We start from the raw sequence: 17,196 nt of genomic DNA on the forward strand, positions 1-17,196 counted from the left end.
TCAGTGTAATTCAACGCGACTTTGTGAAATGGAAAGAATTTAAAGACAGCATGGCTATGCTAATTTTGATGCTAATTTCTGTAGAAACTTAATATTCTGTGCCAGTCTTTTGCTTGTACAATAATCTCTGCTTTGCATCTTTTGCGTCTTTTGTCGTGATATTTTACTTTTTGTTCTAAATGGCAGCACTGAATGCAGATAGTGCCTATCTTTCAGAAGATGGAGTCTATTTAGGTCTTTCCAAAATAATATCTCTTCATTACTATAAATGCTATTACTACACATGCCACAGCAGTGGCACGAAGGGAGGTGACAGCTTTGCACATTGGAAGTCAGGCTTTGAAAGGAAGAATATATTTGCAAATGAAACAGCTGATTAATTTGTATGTGCAGCTTTCAAATAATATTCTTTGGAGTACACTATACAACAAAAATTTCTTAAAGTATATAATAATTTGAAAAATAGAAATTAGAAGAAGAGTAGCATTACATTGATGGAGTTTAGTTGGAGTCAGTTGTTTTTTTCTTAGCTACATGGGTTTATCAGAAGGTGGCATTCTGCTATCTGATATAATAGATGTTTTATTTATGAATCCTTGTCATTATTAAACAAGAGGGATCAACATCACAGAAAACTGCATTTTAAAGGCTGTTATAAAATTTGAAGCTTGGTAGCAAACAGCTCACAGTTATGTAAAAAACCCTATACTTTTTTTGCCAAACTTTGTTGGTTTTTCAGTGCTTAAATGATCATAGAATATTTTCAAAATGACTTTCATATTAAATGACCATTATAAATAACGTATCTTTTAAATAATAATAATTTCATACGGAGTTATAAGGAAGATTCTCCCTATACAATCAAGCCGTATCTTACAGAGTGCATAAACATGCACTTCCCTTTAAGCATCCCTCTATTTTCACATTTAACTTTTATATGTAGGTAGTTGGCAAACCCAGAAAAGGCAGACTTGCTGGATCTGAGTGCAGACTCCCAGTTCAGCTGTGTACTTAAACACTATGACTAGTGCCACTTGCATAGGTGGAATTATGCACCAGCTCATGTACCTCGCTGCAGCAGGGCGCCTGGCGCAGGGCACATCGATGATTTGCTGGTGCTGTGTCAGTCCTGGGTGTTGGACTTCCTGCTGCTACAACCAAAACCCACATCCGACACTCACATAAATATAGAGAAGTGAGCAACTGAGCTCCCTGCTGATGTAATGGCATTGCCTTAGTTGCACTTACCTAATATATTCTATGGGAGGTGAAGTACTTTAATACCCATTTTTCTCACTGAAAATACCCCAAAACCAGACACCCCCTTCCCCCCTCTGATTTTTAATGCGGGTGCTGATTTATTCCTCTATTCCCTGAAAGACAGTGAGATACACTGATTGAAGAACGTATCCATGTGTCGCTAAACTGAAGGGATGTTTTGCTGTTCACTTCCTCAGAAGCGTAGGTGGGGACAAAATGAGATGGGCACGTGGTCATTTCTCTGAAAGCTGATATTGGCATTCCTGTTAAGTATATATGTTCAATGCTGCATAGCCTAAACCAAAGAAGGTTACTCTGTATACATTCAATGACTGATAATCCAAAAAAAAAAAAAAAAAAGAAAAGCTGAAGTTTTAATTTTAATGAATTACTATATATTTTATATGACTTTAGTAAGGTTTTTTTTTCAGTCTAAGGTCTGATCCTGTATTCCTTTGTTAGGCTGAGGCGGGCTTTGAATTCAGTGTGATCATACCCTCTCACGGTACAGTGATATCGTGCTGCTGCATTATGTAGACATTATGCAGTCTCTATTTTCACAGTTATAGCTAGGTACTACGATTTCTTCATGTATATTATGAAAAAAAGGTAAAAGTGCCCTACTACAAACAGCAGATCAATCTAATTGCATACTTTAAGGGGATAAATGTAGGTGTCTTATCGTGGTGGCCTGTATAGTTTATTCAGTATGGAAAGCACACATGTCCAGTCCATGTCTAGCTTCCGCGTTCTAGATACATGAAAACAAGATGCTGCAATGGTAATGGCAGAAATTGGGTGGCTCAGACGAAATTCTCACTGAGCTGATTTGGTGCACATACTTGTGGATGAATGTGCATAAGTAAGTTTCTGAATATGTTTTTGGTTTGTATGCAACTCTTTCTTTTTTCCTTTAATCTCTTCTTTAGTGATATCCAATATGCAATATTTAAATTTCCTTATACTTTTTTTTTCTGAGGCTAAAATGTAATGCTTATTAGTTTGGGGAAAAAGTAATTTCAATATAAATTAGGGTTAAATTATGAGTGTAATATGTTAAACACAACTGATAAAATATTTTTTTGCCCGAAACGCCTTAGCAAAATTGTGCAGTTAAGCACTTTGTAAAGTTCCATTACAGTGAGACTTATTTTTCAATCATTTTTTAAGCCAAGCTTTTTTATTCTCCAAAGGCATTATACCATTAACAGACTTACCATATAATATGAAAACATCAGAAAAAGCACACCATTTCCATATTACTTTGCATAAGGACCAGCATCTAATCCAGGTTCCATTACTACAGTACTGTAATAACTGTAGTGATGTACGTGAGATTCAGTTTCGGTCTCCTTTTTACCAAACGGAATGTACAATTTTAGTGGAGCGTCTGTGTTTGTGCTAGAGTAATGAACCTAGTCCAGATTGCCTTGGATGCTCTTGAGATACTAGTTATCAGAGGTGAAGCAAAGAGAGGATGAGAGGCATCTTAGGTGCTATTCTGGGGGAACTCCCGTGAGGGGCAAATACACCAAGGGCCCGCCGGTGGCTGCTCCTCCATGAGATCTATATGTTAGGTCGTCTGTTTAGACCATTGCAATTTAAAATCAAATGATTGAGTTTCATGTAGTACAGATTAGAAATAAATTAGGGATTCTTTATTTTGAATTTACATTTATTTCTCAGCCACAGAAATGGTAACTAGATTTTGAGCGTTTGATTGTTTTCTCAATGCTGAGCAATAAATGGTACTAGATGTATGTCTGATTGTAAAAGCCTTTAATGAAACACATCTGAGGACTACTGACAGTCATTTGAGCTGAAAATTTGTTATGTCTTCTCTGTTAAACTGTTTTAGCTCTATAATCTTTGATAATTAAAACATAATAATTTTTAAGGAGTTCTTTTTACAGTTTACGGTAATTTTGCAGCTGATTCTATTTGTCAAGCTTACATTAAAGATTGAACTTAAATTATTAAATGATATTTTGTACAACAGTAATTTCCATTAGAGGATATTTTTCATGTTATTTGCCAGGAAGCTTTAGACTCCAAAAGAACACTTTTGGCAAAGTGAAGGGAAATATTTGTGAAGCAGAAGCTGTAATTATGAACATGTGTGGCTAAACACCTGTCAGCCACTTGGTTTCTACTGAACAAGCTTATAAATTAATATGACCATGCCCTGATCTGGGCTCTTGAAAGTGAAGACCATATTTAAGGAATTATTTGGTCACTCCTGTTTCACATCTGGATGCTTTGAAGAATCTACCACACACTTATTAAAGTGGAAAGTGCAGTTAGAGATAAAGAACTGAACCGAACCACGAGGAGAGGGTATTTCAATGGGAGTGAGCAGCAGTGAGTGGGTCCAGCTGCTGGGTCAGAGGGTGGGTGCTGTTCCCAGATTCATCTTCTGATGGAGATATTTAGGCAAGGTTTTGTTGGAAGGTGAGAACAGAACAGCCATGCAATCTGTGCTCCAGGGCTACAAAAGAGATGTTGGGGTGAAGGAGTTAGTTGGGTCTAAACATTCCGGATGACGATAAAGAAAGGTTTCTGCTTTTCTAGGCACTGGGGCAAAGAGTGAGCAGCTCATGGTGCCATCTACAGCTGACGATTTCCATCCTGGAACCTGCCACTGGGACTCAAGAAGCAAACCATTTGTTAGGACTCAGGCAGTCACTGGGGTGTGGCAGATCTGCCCTTCACTTGCCATGAACTCTTGACTTGCCACGGACTTTGTCCTGAAAGTCAGTGGTGGAACTTATATCTCCTGACCTGCTTGCCAAATCAGGGGGCTGTTCCTTCTCCTTCTGTCTGTATCAATGCTGCATCACTGTGTTCCTATTGCCCTGTTTATTTGTGGTACAGAGGGATTCCTTGAAAGAGCAGTTGGTAGAGCAGTCATTGGTGAGTGCTCCTGCGTGCTTGTTCTGTGAAGGCTATGGCGGAGAGGAACCATGATGATATAGAGGAGTGTTGGAAAAAAATTGGAAAATAGCAATAACTTCTGTGACTCAATGGCTTAAACATGAAGTAAGAGCTTAAAAATCCCATCTAAAACGTTCACATCTAAGACGTGAAAACGTCTGTTACTAAAAATCAAGTGTATCCTAAAGAGTTTTCTGTCAACATCGATCCTTTCTACAGAATGACAGATATGACACAGGAATTATGTCTTACTCCCCAAAAGTTTCAATTTGACAAATGTAAAATAATGCTTTCAAGCAAGGATTTTAAATTTTGAAAACAGGAAAGAGCAAGAGGGTCCCTCTGGCCTTGGCTATTGGGACTGTCTTCTCTCTGGAAAGTCCTCGCAGACTACATGGCCAGCAGCTTGTCACATTTGGGCAGATAAGACAGGCAAAGAGGGCAAAGAAACAAAGTACTATTTTTTTCTTCTTCTTACCAACGGAAGAAATATCTTTGTCTATGGAATAGAAGATGCATTTTGTGCCACTTGCATGCACGGAGATAGCATATCTTCTGTATTTTCCTCACTCAGTGCAGTAGCTAAATGTCATTAATTAATCTGTACTTTTATTACACAAAAGTTCTTCCAAACATTTATACAAAATTGTGTGATACATTTTTCAACAGAGAGCTGGCAGTGGATATACATGCCTGTATCATTATCGCATTGGAACAAAGTGGGATCTCCCAACACTTGCAGCACACATCCCTTTTCACTTAAATTTCTGAATCCTTAACTTCCTTGAAAATTGCTATTTAGTATATATAGTATTTATACTATACTTGTAAGCTGTCATACCTTCACATAGTCCATAAGCAAATTTCCAGATAACAGAAAGAGGAGTATTGGAGGGCTGTGCACCACCCTGGGGGGTTCATAACTGTAGAAGTTATGGAAAGAGGAGAAGATGTCTCTGGATGATGAATTTAAATCTCCTCCACTCTGTGGCATCTAATTGGACTGTTACAAATCCTATAGTAAGATCTGGAAAATTCACAAATGCTTATACGGACTATTTTGCCTTAATTTGTTTATATATCACATCTAAATTACATAACCATCTTTTATTCATTTTCTGGCTATGCAGTGGAGATTCAAGAGCTTGATCTGATAACCGTGGGATTTCAGTGATCATTGCATCAGTCTCTCCATATCTAACCCTTTTATTTCCCTGATTCAGAATCAGTGGGATTTTAGTACACTATGACAATTTGTTCAGTATTTCACAAAAGCTGTCTTTATTACTCCTTCCAAAGTCTGGTTCTCTATAAATCTATCCATCCGCCCACATACCTGAAATACGAGTACTGTCAGCTTAATAGGTCATCAAAATATATAGTGGTATTAAAACTCAGTAGTTTTGCAGTAGGAGGTATAAATGCAGCAACACGGGTAATTTCTGTGTAGAAGGTTAGTAATTCCATTGTAACATATGTTTTTCTTTCACATGCCTTCTATAAATTACAATAACAGTTTCTGTTTGCCCTTTAGTGTTGCCTAAGAGGGACAAAGAATGGTTGAGAATCCTGCCTTTATGACAATTTTGTAGCCTTTCCCCCCCTACATCACTAACAGAAAATCCAAAAAGCATCTGATCCTTAAAGTGAAGGCTTTTCTGAGCAAGAAAATAGAATGGGGTTAACGTGAAAAAATATAGCAAGGCTTGCTCTCTCACTGTTTCTGAATTTAATCTCATTTATCTTCATTTTTTTAAACACAACTTTTCTATTGAATAAGGAGCAATGTGTTACATATTTTTTTCCTTTTTGAAATCTAAGAAATACTAACCTATTTTGAAAACACTTCTTCCTCTTGCTACTTACAGCTTTCGTTACTTTAATTGATGTTATTTTTGGATGCAAGAACTATTCAGAAACTCGAGCAAAATGTAATGTTAACTGAGGAGAGCTGGATGTGGATATCCAACATACCAAGTGACTTCAATTGGCAGAGTTAGCTTCTACCCCTGCCTCTTTAGATTATAAGACATTATCCAAGCAGAAGTCAGCTAATGGACCTTAAATTAGTCTACAAAGCTATGGCATATAATTACATGAATCTACTTTCCTTGAAGTCAGCAGAAAAAAATTACATCAGTTTCATCACGAAAAAGGTTACAGCCAGGCCATAGATCTCTTGGTTTCTTTTATCCTTGTAATTGAGCAGTGCTCTGTTCTGCAAGTATAATTTGGTATACAAGTTTAATATAAAAATAGGATTTAATGAAGTTAGAAATATTTCTTAGGCTGGCACTTGCTATATTAAGTTCTGCTTGGAGCGTGACTAGGGGTGTACCTGTGAAAATCCTCTGACTTTAGGAAATATAATTGTCTTACTTGGAAAAAAAAAAAGAAAAAAAAGGGTAAAAGAAAAAGAATAAAAAATGGGAAAAAAATCTTTCTGGGCTGTCAAAATAGCTGTTATGCCATGTTGGCTAATAGTGTAATGTGGATGGATGGCTCTGTAGTGTTCTGGCTGCTTTCTTCATCAATCTGATCACAGCCCAGGCGAGAGCAGCAGGGTTGTACCTTCTAATTCCCCAGTAAATGACCCGTGTCTGTCTGTCTTTAATCAGACAGTCCCCGTCATCATTCAAATCACTTAGAAGTTGCTGGGGAAAGGCATGTGCACACGCCTTTTGTCTAGTCATTGCTTGATATGGGGAAAAATCGTGTGTGGGAGAAGAGGGTTAAAAATCAGTTGTACTGCAAAAGGTAATCACCTTTCAGTGGAACATCCATTGCTATGTTTGTGCCAAACTAATAACGATAGAAACAAACTAACCTTTTGTACAGGCTTTCTGTTGGTGCCTTTTGCAGAAAAAAAAATGACTGCTGCTTCTTTAAGTCATGGGAGCTCACGTTGGCTGTGACAGCTTTCCAATTGTTAAATAAACTCTTGACCATGAGCAGCTGTCAGACAGATATTGCACTACAGGCTTCAGTTAAAAGGAACACCAGACAAGCATTTCACCGCCTAAAGGCTCTCATTTCATTTTTTTGAAAGACACACTTTAAAAAAAAAAATAAAAAATACAATCAGATAATATGATTCCTTAACTGGGGAGGGGAAGTTGTATTTTAAACATGCTGCCAAATTTTCCCATGAAAGCTTTAGGATGTGATTGCATCCATTTCTGAAAAAAAAAAAAAAAAATTCTATGAGGAGCATGAAATATCGCAAACGTACACTTTTGTCTGGTGGCAAGATGGGAGAATTGAGATGCAGAAATACTGATGTTAGACCTTATAAATAGTACTAATGATGTTATTTAAACTCTTGTGGCAAGGCAAGAGTAATTATACTCAGCTTCCTCAGAGAAGCATTATCATTTGTACTTTTGATAGTAATCTAGCAAAAGCCTTCTGAATTTATTACTTTTTATTATGTTGGACTCTGCCGTACTAGCTGTTTTACAGGCAAGTATGAAAAGGACAGTTAACACTACAGAAGGTCTAACAGGCTAAGATGAATATGCAAGAAAATCATCTTTTAAGGTAAATATACAGTCAGTACTGGAAGAACCATTATTATTTACATTTAAGTTACAGCTGGGGAGGGAAATTGCCGTTAAATTAGAATGAAGGTGGACTTCTTCCTATTTCAGTTTAGAAACTGATATTGTCTACCCTACCCTGGCTAAAAGTCAAACATGTAGCCTAGCTACGCTGGAGAACCTGGACTAGGAATCAAAGTCGTCTAGGGCTCCACTAGAAGCTGTGTAGGAGACAGGTAGTTCAGCTCACCTGGCTGAGGATGGAATGGGTCAGCTCAGGAGATGCCTTTTTCCATGGACTGAAACAGAAGTCTAGTTCAATTGCAAATTAAAACAAAAAAAGAAAACAAAACGTAGCCTGGGTGACTAACTTCAAAAGGTAAGGTGTGGGCTAATTTTGTGGAGGCAGGAATTCTAGACAATATTGTCGTGGTTTTACCCCAGCTGGCAGCTGAGCACCACGCAGCCGCTCGTTCACTCCCTCCCCATCGGGATGGGGGAGAGAATTGGAAGAGTTAAAGTGAGAAAACTCCTGGGTTGAGATAAAGACAGTTTAATAGGTAAAGCAAAAGCCGCGCGCACAAGCAAAGCAAAGCAAGGAATTCATTCACCACTTCCCATGGGCAGGCAGGTGTTCAGCCATTTCCAGGACAGCAGGGCTCTGTCACGCGTAACGGTTACTTGGGAAGACAAACGCCATCACTCCGAACGCCGCCGCCCCCCTCTCTCTTCCTCCAAGCTCCTTATAAACTGAGCATGACGTCATATAGTATGGAACATCCCTTTGGTCAGTTTGGGTCACCTTCCTGTCTGTGTCCCCTCCCAACTTCTCGTCCACCCCCAGCCATCCCGCTGGCAGGGCAGTGCAAGAAGCAGAAAAGGCCTTGGCCCCGTGTAAACACTGCTCAACAATAGGTCCACAGAACAAAAACATCTCTATATTACCAATGCTGTCTCCAGCACAAATCCAAAATGTATCCCCACACTAGCTACTATGAAGTAAATCAATCCTCTCAGCTGAAACCAGGACAAATATATAAGAAGTATTTACTGAAAAATAAATAATATTTTTTGCAAGTTAAAGAGGAAACTTATCTGTATTTCATTTACAAGTAATAGTACCAATAAGTAATTAATGTTTTTAAAAGTAACTTCTTCCAAAATTTCAAGTTTAACTACCAAACTAATGTATATTCTTGTCATTCCAGTTTCCTTTTAGGACACAGAGGAATATGTCCAGTAAAAATACAAAGCAGTAGGAAATGAAAAAAGTAAATTTAAAAATCAATCCTCCCTGATTTTTTTTATCAACTCCTCTTAGAAATAACACCCAGAATTTTTATAACTGAAATGGATCATAAAAAAACTCACTGTGTTCAATTATTTATTTTATGCTTTTGAAAACACTTTTGGGTAATGGGTTTCTCTTTTTCACCTTTCACGTACCTCATTCTTTCACACAGAAAAATAGAAACCATTCAAAAATGGAAGATGATAGCATTTATTTTGTTGTTTTGTTCATACTTGTGCTTATGAGTTTGTACTCTTCTCACAGATACACATGATGGGCTTAAAGCCATGGGAAAGATAATACACCATAAGAGGTGATTTTTAACGAAATTATTACTATACAAAACTAAATGTTTATATAATATAACCACTTTGCGGAGATTTAAACCAGGAAGTTAATTTATTTTACATCAGATTTTGGAAAGCAAAGTATAGAAGGGAAGGTTTGGGAGCATTAAAACAATGATGGAATCAATTGTAATAGTCAAGGAAAATGTAATTGGTCCCTAAATACCCACTTTCATGTGGCCATGTTAGAGATGTAGGATGTGAATGAGCAAAGAAATACAGCAGTAAGACTACTCTTGGTGATACAATGCAAAAGGAGAAAGCAAATACACACCTTGTCTGTTGACCTGTTGCACCTACTAGCCTCTGTTGAACCTCCATGGAAAGGCATCAACACTAGCCTGAAGAGGTCTACTTGTTATTTGGCTTGGAGATAGGTAGCTGAGTGACTCGAATGGTGCAGCAAACATTCACCGAAGAATGTCAAAACAGCCTGACGAGTGGTCAAATCACACCAAGGGTAACTAGTGTCGAGAAAAATCTAGAGAAAGAGCTGCTTGGTTAGAGTGGATAAAAGGAGCCTTTGGACACTTGTTAAAATACTGTGTCCATCTGGAGGTCTTTCCCGTAGCATGCTTTGTTTTGTAAGTGTTTAATGAGATGTTAAGCCCTGCAGCAGAGAGTTCTGGTGAGGCACTGGAGGACAAACTCATGGAGTCTCCAGTCTTTCTACTCATTCTGCTACAATTCCCTGACTTTCTGAGGATTTGTGAAGAGAGTGGGCAACATACCAAGTGAAGAGGTAGGCCCATTTTGAGATAAATCCTCTTTTCATGCCAAGATATGGAGGGAGTACCACTGGAAATGACGTATCAGTGAGATTTCCATTGAAGACACTTGGTCAAGCCCTTCTTCCAATACGCACTCCTCTAGTTTCCCAGTAAAAGGCTCTGTTGCTAGTGAAGAGGTTCACTTTTACTAATTTATTAGCAGTTTATTAGTAATCAGCTATGAGATGACTGAATTCTTAACAACTGCTCTAGTACCCATCAGTCCTTTTTAAGTGCCAAAGGGTTTGTCCCAGTAAGCCTTTTTTATGTTCCATGTTACACCCTTTTTTTAACAACTTTCACAATTTTCTGTGCATCCTTTTTCCTCATGGAGAATCTGGTGAGTAGTTTATACAGTGAAACTCTTCCTGTTAAGACTTTAGAACTATTTTATTTAGAAGCATTGATTTTTACAGTCTTTTAAAAGAGTTTTTTAAAGCCTGGCCCAAACTAGAAAAAATATCTGCAAGCTAAAAAAAATTGTTCATGGAAATCTAGATAATCACAACCTGTGTGATAAGATCTCGTCTTGTATTATTGATTTGGCATACATAGTCATTCAATCAATATAGTCTTCTTCCCAAAATTTGGGAATTATAACTTAGCATTCTGCCATCTGGACTAGAAGTCAGTCTTTGTTGAGTGCACTGAGAAGATTTGAAAGGGTAGACAGTCTTCTGAAAGCTTCTAGCCCCTGGGAACTAGATCAATTAAAATTGCTCAGTGATGAATGAGAGGAGTGAAATAATTTCAGTCAGAGACTTTTTCATTACTTTTTGTTTTGTTTTATTTTGTTTTAAATTCAGGGTGTTTTAAGATGTAATTTTTATATGTCTGAAACATCTGGAATCCAACGAGGAAATAATGGAAGTGCTGTAGATACAGGGTGAAATTACTGTGCTTTGTACAAAAATTTGGAAGGGAAAAAATGAAGATATGGCACAATAGAAAATAAAGGATATGACACAATAGATGAGAGTGTCAAACATGCCAGGCCAGGGGCTGGAGGGAGGATGAAAACAGTAGTATCACAGGCAGAAGCTATGGTTAATGAGAAACTATGGTTGCAACTTGCAAGTTCAATTTCTGCTACAGACTTTTTGTGAAGGCCTCAAAGACACTTTGAGATAAACCTTCAAAAAGTTCTTGTTTACTGTGTCAGAGTATTCTGCTTGTGCAAAACAGGATTAAAATAAGATTCACAAGAGACAGTATATTGATTGAGGAGTGACCCATTATTGAACGAGAAGAGGGATTTGTCTTAAAAACGGCACTTTCGTAAAACTTGGTCCCTTCCTGTCTAGGTAGTTCCCATTCGTATCTGTGCACATCTTATTTTGGGCTGCCAGAAGGTCCTTCATGTTAGATGTCACAGTCCTAAATCTTTTGTGTTTGGATTACTAATTGTTTTCTTCTAAAGTATGAGGAAGGATTGTTTAATAGAAGTAGCCAAGTTGGAACTCCATAATAGAGATTGTGCCCTTTTAAAATATTGATTGTGGTTGTACAAAAAATATATTAATGACCATGGAAAGAAGGATTAAAATCAGGCCTCCATGTTCTTTCCTAGTCTTCCAAATTTTCTATATTGCAGCAAAAATGGAGCCTGTCGTTTTCCTGTCTTTCCTACTTTCATGAGTAATCTAAGCAGTCATTGCTTGGATATTAGATTAAGGCTAGGAAATGGCTAGGATAAATATCTGTATCTGTTCCAGGTTTCAGAGTAGAGAGCTGTGATAATGACAAGGATGATATCATAGATGAGTTGGAGATCAAACTTTCTGCCTAGGCAAGCAATGCAACCTTCTTCTGAACATGGACCTCACTGGAATAAACTTGTACCACGGTTCTGTCCCTGCTACAAAATGTGACATGCCACAGAAACATAAAAACTCTACTGGATCCAACGCTTTTCTGAAGAGTCATGTTTACTGGGCACAGGGAGCTGAGCATGCACAGCAGCAAATCTCTGCTTGTTCCCTGGTGAAAAACAGCAGCCAGGAGCAGGCGCACGTTGCCGATACAGCTCATGCCACCTATCCCTGCTGCTGCCTGTCCTGCTGCTGCTTCCTTGGCGTGCCTGGAGAGGGGCTACAGGCCAGAAGATTTATTCTGGTTTGTCAGCCTGCTTCCAGTTGCTGATTTTCTCTGTTCGTGCTCTCTGTTGGGAGAGGTACCTCACGGTCCTCAGGAAAGGTGTTGGTGGGAGTGAGCTGCAGGTCAGGCAGGTTGTCCTGGCAGGCACTATATCAGCTCTGTTGCGGTAATCTTTGCTACAGCTAGTAATAGATACGATGGCATGCTTTGTTTACAGCTGGCTTAGTGTGGTGGCCACCACAGAAAACTCTAAGAAGAATCAGGTCATCAAGGCTGGGTAGAGGCTTTTTTTGTTTTGTTTGGGGGGGGGGGGGGGTGGAGAAAAAAAAAGGAAAAAAAGAAGGGAAATTAGGGTCTATCTCACTTGGAAACAGACCTGGGTATCTGTCAACAAGAGGCAGCTACAGTGATATACTTGATGGTGAAGACAGTGTCTGCCCTGGAGAGCACCAGGTAAACTCCAGCTGATGAAAAGTAAAAGAGAAAAAAGCAAGTGTCTTGGATTTGAGTCAATGAAAGAGAACACTATCAAGGTGTAGCTTGAATATTTTGGTCCATTCCAAGCTTATTGTTTTTAGCAATCAAAACCAAGTCTTGTACATTTTATATTTTATCAAAGTATTCTGACTTTTTCCCCTTTTCTTGTGCTATATAATTGTATGTAAGTTCCATTTGCCAGTGATCTCACTGGATGTCTCTCTTTTCTTTTTGGTGTCTGTAGGATAAAATCATGGGTAGATAAGATGCAAGAAGATCTCGTAACATTAGCACGAACTGCAAGCGGAGTGGACCAGCTTGCTGCGGTGAGTAAGAAGCAGCACATTAGACTACAATAACTAGAAAGTGAAGTGAATGGCATACATCATCTATGCATTATGATCATTTCATCCCAAGATAGTAAAAATAATTTGGGAATTAAACTCTGCACTGCTTACTGAGAGAGAAATGAATAACACAGAAATCCATCAATTCGCTCTCTTAATGTTGCAGCACTTGCTCATTGCTAATATTTAATCAGCTGTGCAGTATCAGACATAAGGCTTACCATTGTTGCAACACTTCCACCTGAAGCAAGTGCTTTTATGTTACATGTTTGTCAAATACAGTATCCAGGAAGCAACCATGCATGGCAGTGGAAAATTCTGCTCTCTATTAACAAGGGAGACTATTTTTCTGACACGTTTCCTGAAATGAGGCAGCTTTTTGTTAGAAGAAATGTAGATGAGAATGAAAACTACTTTTATTCAGCTGTTCCAGTTTAACCCAAAGTGTGGTTTAGGGCAGAATTTTTGTGCTGTATTCCATTCATAGAAGGTAAAACCACATCTAAGATTGCAGAAAAATGAAGTCACAGTTCAAAAAATGTCAGGATTATGCTGCCTATACAACTTTGTGTGTATACGTAATGATCCAGTATGCGACCACATGATCATACATTTCCCTCCCCCTATCCCTGCGCAACTCCCGTGGCTCCTTCTGTGTACCAATGGATCTCTGGGTTGATGTAGGACTGTATAATGAAGAGAAATTTTGCTGTTACATCAGGAAAAGAAGTTATTCTATCAGCCGACAAAAGCCCTTGGTGCTGGGTAGCTGAACATGAACTTGTGAGCTTTGGTTTTCAGAAGTCATAATCTCTCCAAATGATCCATGAAACGAATACTAGCTGTGTTTCAAAGCCATTAAGAAACACACATAAAAATCAGGTGTGAAGTTCTCAGATTTAACACTGTGTATTAACGTATTCCTTTGACCTTAATGACTTTTTACCCAGACATCCACATCTCACGTGAATCCTGTCAGAGAAAGACGTTTTCTCTTTACTGACTGTAAAAGCAGGCTAGATGACTAGCTCAGACGTCCACATTTACATTGTGGAATCTTCAGTGTAGATAAGATCACCACTGTCCTATAGAAGGAAGGCCTGTGTCACTGCATGTACATGAGGAACATAAATGAAGATTGCAGAGATTATTTTAGTTCTGACCTTTCTTAATATTTGAGTGCTTCATATTGCAACACAATTAAAGGCAGATGCTTTAGATGCACTTTTTAATCTTGGAAAACCCGAGACAAACTGAAAAGGTAATCCTGAAATCCTAACACAAAGCATCAGATTGATACACACATGGGTTTCCAGCCTAGGATCTCAACAACACAGAAATGTCTATCATTTGAGCTTTCTGAGGAACCGTAAGGTTTACCCAGCATCGAACACTGATGGGAGTTTTTGTAGGTGGATTTCACACATATCTGCTGACAGAACAACAAGGCTTGCGAATCATCTCTCTCCAGGTTTTGGTGAGGAGTTTCTGCTAAGAGGAAGGAGGGCCCTTTGTGCTCATCTGATCTAGGTGTGATCTGTTCTCTTCTGCATCTGCTGAGTCTCTTTTTCCCCACTGTCTTCTCATTCAGCATCATACCTCTGATCCACCAGTGGACTTTCCATTCCATTTCTGATGTGCTGCATGGGCTATCTTTCATTTCTCCTCAACATATTCTGTGTTTCTATCTCAGTACCTACCTTTGCTGCCTGGCCAGTCTGCCTTTCTTCTTTACGTTGGCTTCTTATCCCTATTTTAGGATCTCTCTCAGCTTTTTCCGGTTCAGCACCTCTCTCTGGACTCTAGTTTGCCTTAGCATTTCCAAAACATTCTGTCCAGGTGTGTGTGGCCAGCCTGTCCCAGTAGGCCTATTGCATCTCTTCTCTTCCACAGGTATTTTTCTTCCTCCTTCTCACCTTTCCCTCCATCACTAGTTCTCAGTCCCACCCCGTAGTTTTCTCCTGTATGCTTTTTCTATTTCTCCTCCCCTTCCAGTCTCTAGTCGCCTTATTCTTTGCCTGCCATTTTCCAGTCTGTTATCTCCTTCTTCTATATCCCAATCTCTTGCGTTTTGTTCTTCATTCAGTCTTCACCTCCTCTTTCTCCCACTGCTTAGACCACAAGGGTGCAGAGATCACCTGAGAGACCACAGCAAGTCTGAGCTTTAGCTGCAGGGGAGGTGAGACGTTCTCTAGATGGGATGCTCTCTGGGTTGCAGTACACCTGTGTGTAGGTTCTCAGGGATTTAGCTGATAAAATTTCTGCAGTGACCTGCAGGTGCTTTTCAGGCTCAAATCATTAAACACTAAGGAGTAAAAAGTGTATCTTTGAACACGTGTTGAGTTTTTAATCTACAATGCAGGGGCAATTGTGTATTTCAAAGGGAAATGAGTTATAGAAGATTTCTAACTTGAGCAAAACAATGAGTTAATGTCTCAACCATTTTGCCTGCCATTTCCATGCAAAGACCACATAGTAAAACAGATAATGAAAAGCCAAGAGATTGACACTGTCACTCTTTTTTACCCTGAGGAAAATGTTAGTTTATGTAGTTAATATTCAGCAAACTTACAAGCTGCTAAAAAAGTCTTATAATGAGAACTGCTGGGCAAACATAATAATATGTAGTGCTACCAGCTATACTTAAAGTATACCACAGTGACATTTACACTGAAAGAAAACATTAGTCTGTGAATATTGTAGGTAAGTTTCTTTTTGAAAGCCAAAACTTACAGCACACTTCAAGCAAATCATAAGTTATCTATCTCAGAGGTTATCCACAAGGTGGTCGATATGTGCTTGTAATCCTAGGATTAAAAGCATGAAAGGGGGATGCTTCCATGTAAAATATCCCTCTATATCAAAGCCGCTTGTTTGACCTAAATTGCATGATGTCTTTCTCTAGCCACAAGGTTTTAATTAGCTCTCTTGCCTGCGAGGGAGAACGCAAAGCCCTGCGAGGTGTGAGCCATGCAGTCTGTCCCTCTTTCCTTTTGTTTACAGGCTATTGTCACTTTCCCATTTTTAAATGACATTTTTTTTTTTTTTTTCTGCTCACTGCTTATTAACATTTAATCAGATCCCTTCTGAAATGAACCACAATCTTGGAAAAATGGGGACTACAAGACATTAAAAACAACATGCTTGCACGCCTGTCACTTTTATTCACAGAACTTGCCTTCAGTTGCTCAAGCTTTAAAAATAATTAACAGTCAGACTGAATTTTCAGCTTTGTTTCTGATTCATTACTTCTTCTAGCTCCAGAGTTGTTTGGACCAAGTCTGTAATCTTCATGTTTTTGGAAAACTTAAAAAAATGAAATACATTTGTTTGGTTTTTTCTGCCCCTCCTCCCTCCAAAAGCAAAATGATTAATTAAAAAAAAAAAAAAAAAAAAGGAGCAGAGTGCTCCTGTTATAAAATAGTAGACATGACTTTCTGTGAACAGCTGTAGTACCGGCGTGTGTAGGATTGGAAAGCTGTACTTTGGTCAGACAGATTTTTGGTAGGAGAAATGTCTTTCCTTGTTCTAGGGAAAATCAATTTTAATTTGACCAAGTGATTAGGTTAAAGCTCGTAGTAATGATGTATAACAAATTATAACCATTTTATACAGCCTGGTCAACCTCACCCTGGACTCAGGGAAAGAAATCCCACTGATTCAGCTGAAGTTACAATCTGTGTCTGCTTTATACAATTGAGTCTTCTATGAAGATCTCTAAAGTGACCAGGATAGCTCTCAAAGTAGCACAATTACTACATTCTCAGCTGGAGTGAATTAACTCTTCAAAACCCAGGGCTTTTTCAATTAGCTGCTGTGCCATGCAAGCCTATGGTGATTCCGTAACTTGTTGAAGATATCTCAGGGTTCACCAGTGCTATATGTGCTCGTATGTGTGTTGGATGTCTGTGGGTCTTTGTGCTGCTGGAAATTATACTACACAATGGTCCCTTCTAGCGAACTGTGAAATGTTTTGCTCTGGCCATCATGGAGAGGCATAGGAGCGCTGCTTGAACTCTCAATTGATTTGAATTTAGACTGGGAGAGCTTTTGAGCAGAGTGAATGTAAAACTTAAAGTGTAACATGTATTTGCAAAGAAATAAAGGAATCCACATCTAAAACACCATTAAACA

At 38.7% G+C, this 17,196-nt stretch overlaps 1 protein-coding gene across 8 annotated transcripts in view; it reads left to right on the forward strand.

The window, feature by feature from the left end:
- The window catches only part of CACNA2D1 (calcium voltage-gated channel auxiliary subunit alpha2delta 1), a 419,572-nt gene that overhangs the window by 42,729 nt on the left and 359,647 nt on the right, over window positions 1-17,196 (forward strand). For all 8 annotated transcript variants that reach the window (XR_012838476.1, XM_075771894.1, XM_075772138.1 and 5 more), the window contains exon 2: window positions 12,960-13,041. Coding sequence is in view for 7 of the 8 variants with exons in the window: in XM_075771894.1 (XP_075628009.1) it covers window positions 12,960-13,041 (82 nt within the window). In the remaining variant the exon portion in view is untranslated. The remainder of the gene's footprint in view (window positions 1-12,959; window positions 13,042-17,196) is intronic.

This window comes from Balearica regulorum, chromosome 1, assembly GCF_011004875.1.
Source record: "Balearica regulorum gibbericeps isolate bBalReg1 chromosome 1, bBalReg1.pri, whole genome shotgun sequence".
Taxonomy (NCBI): Eukaryota; Metazoa; Chordata; class Aves; order Gruiformes; family Gruidae; genus Balearica; species Balearica regulorum.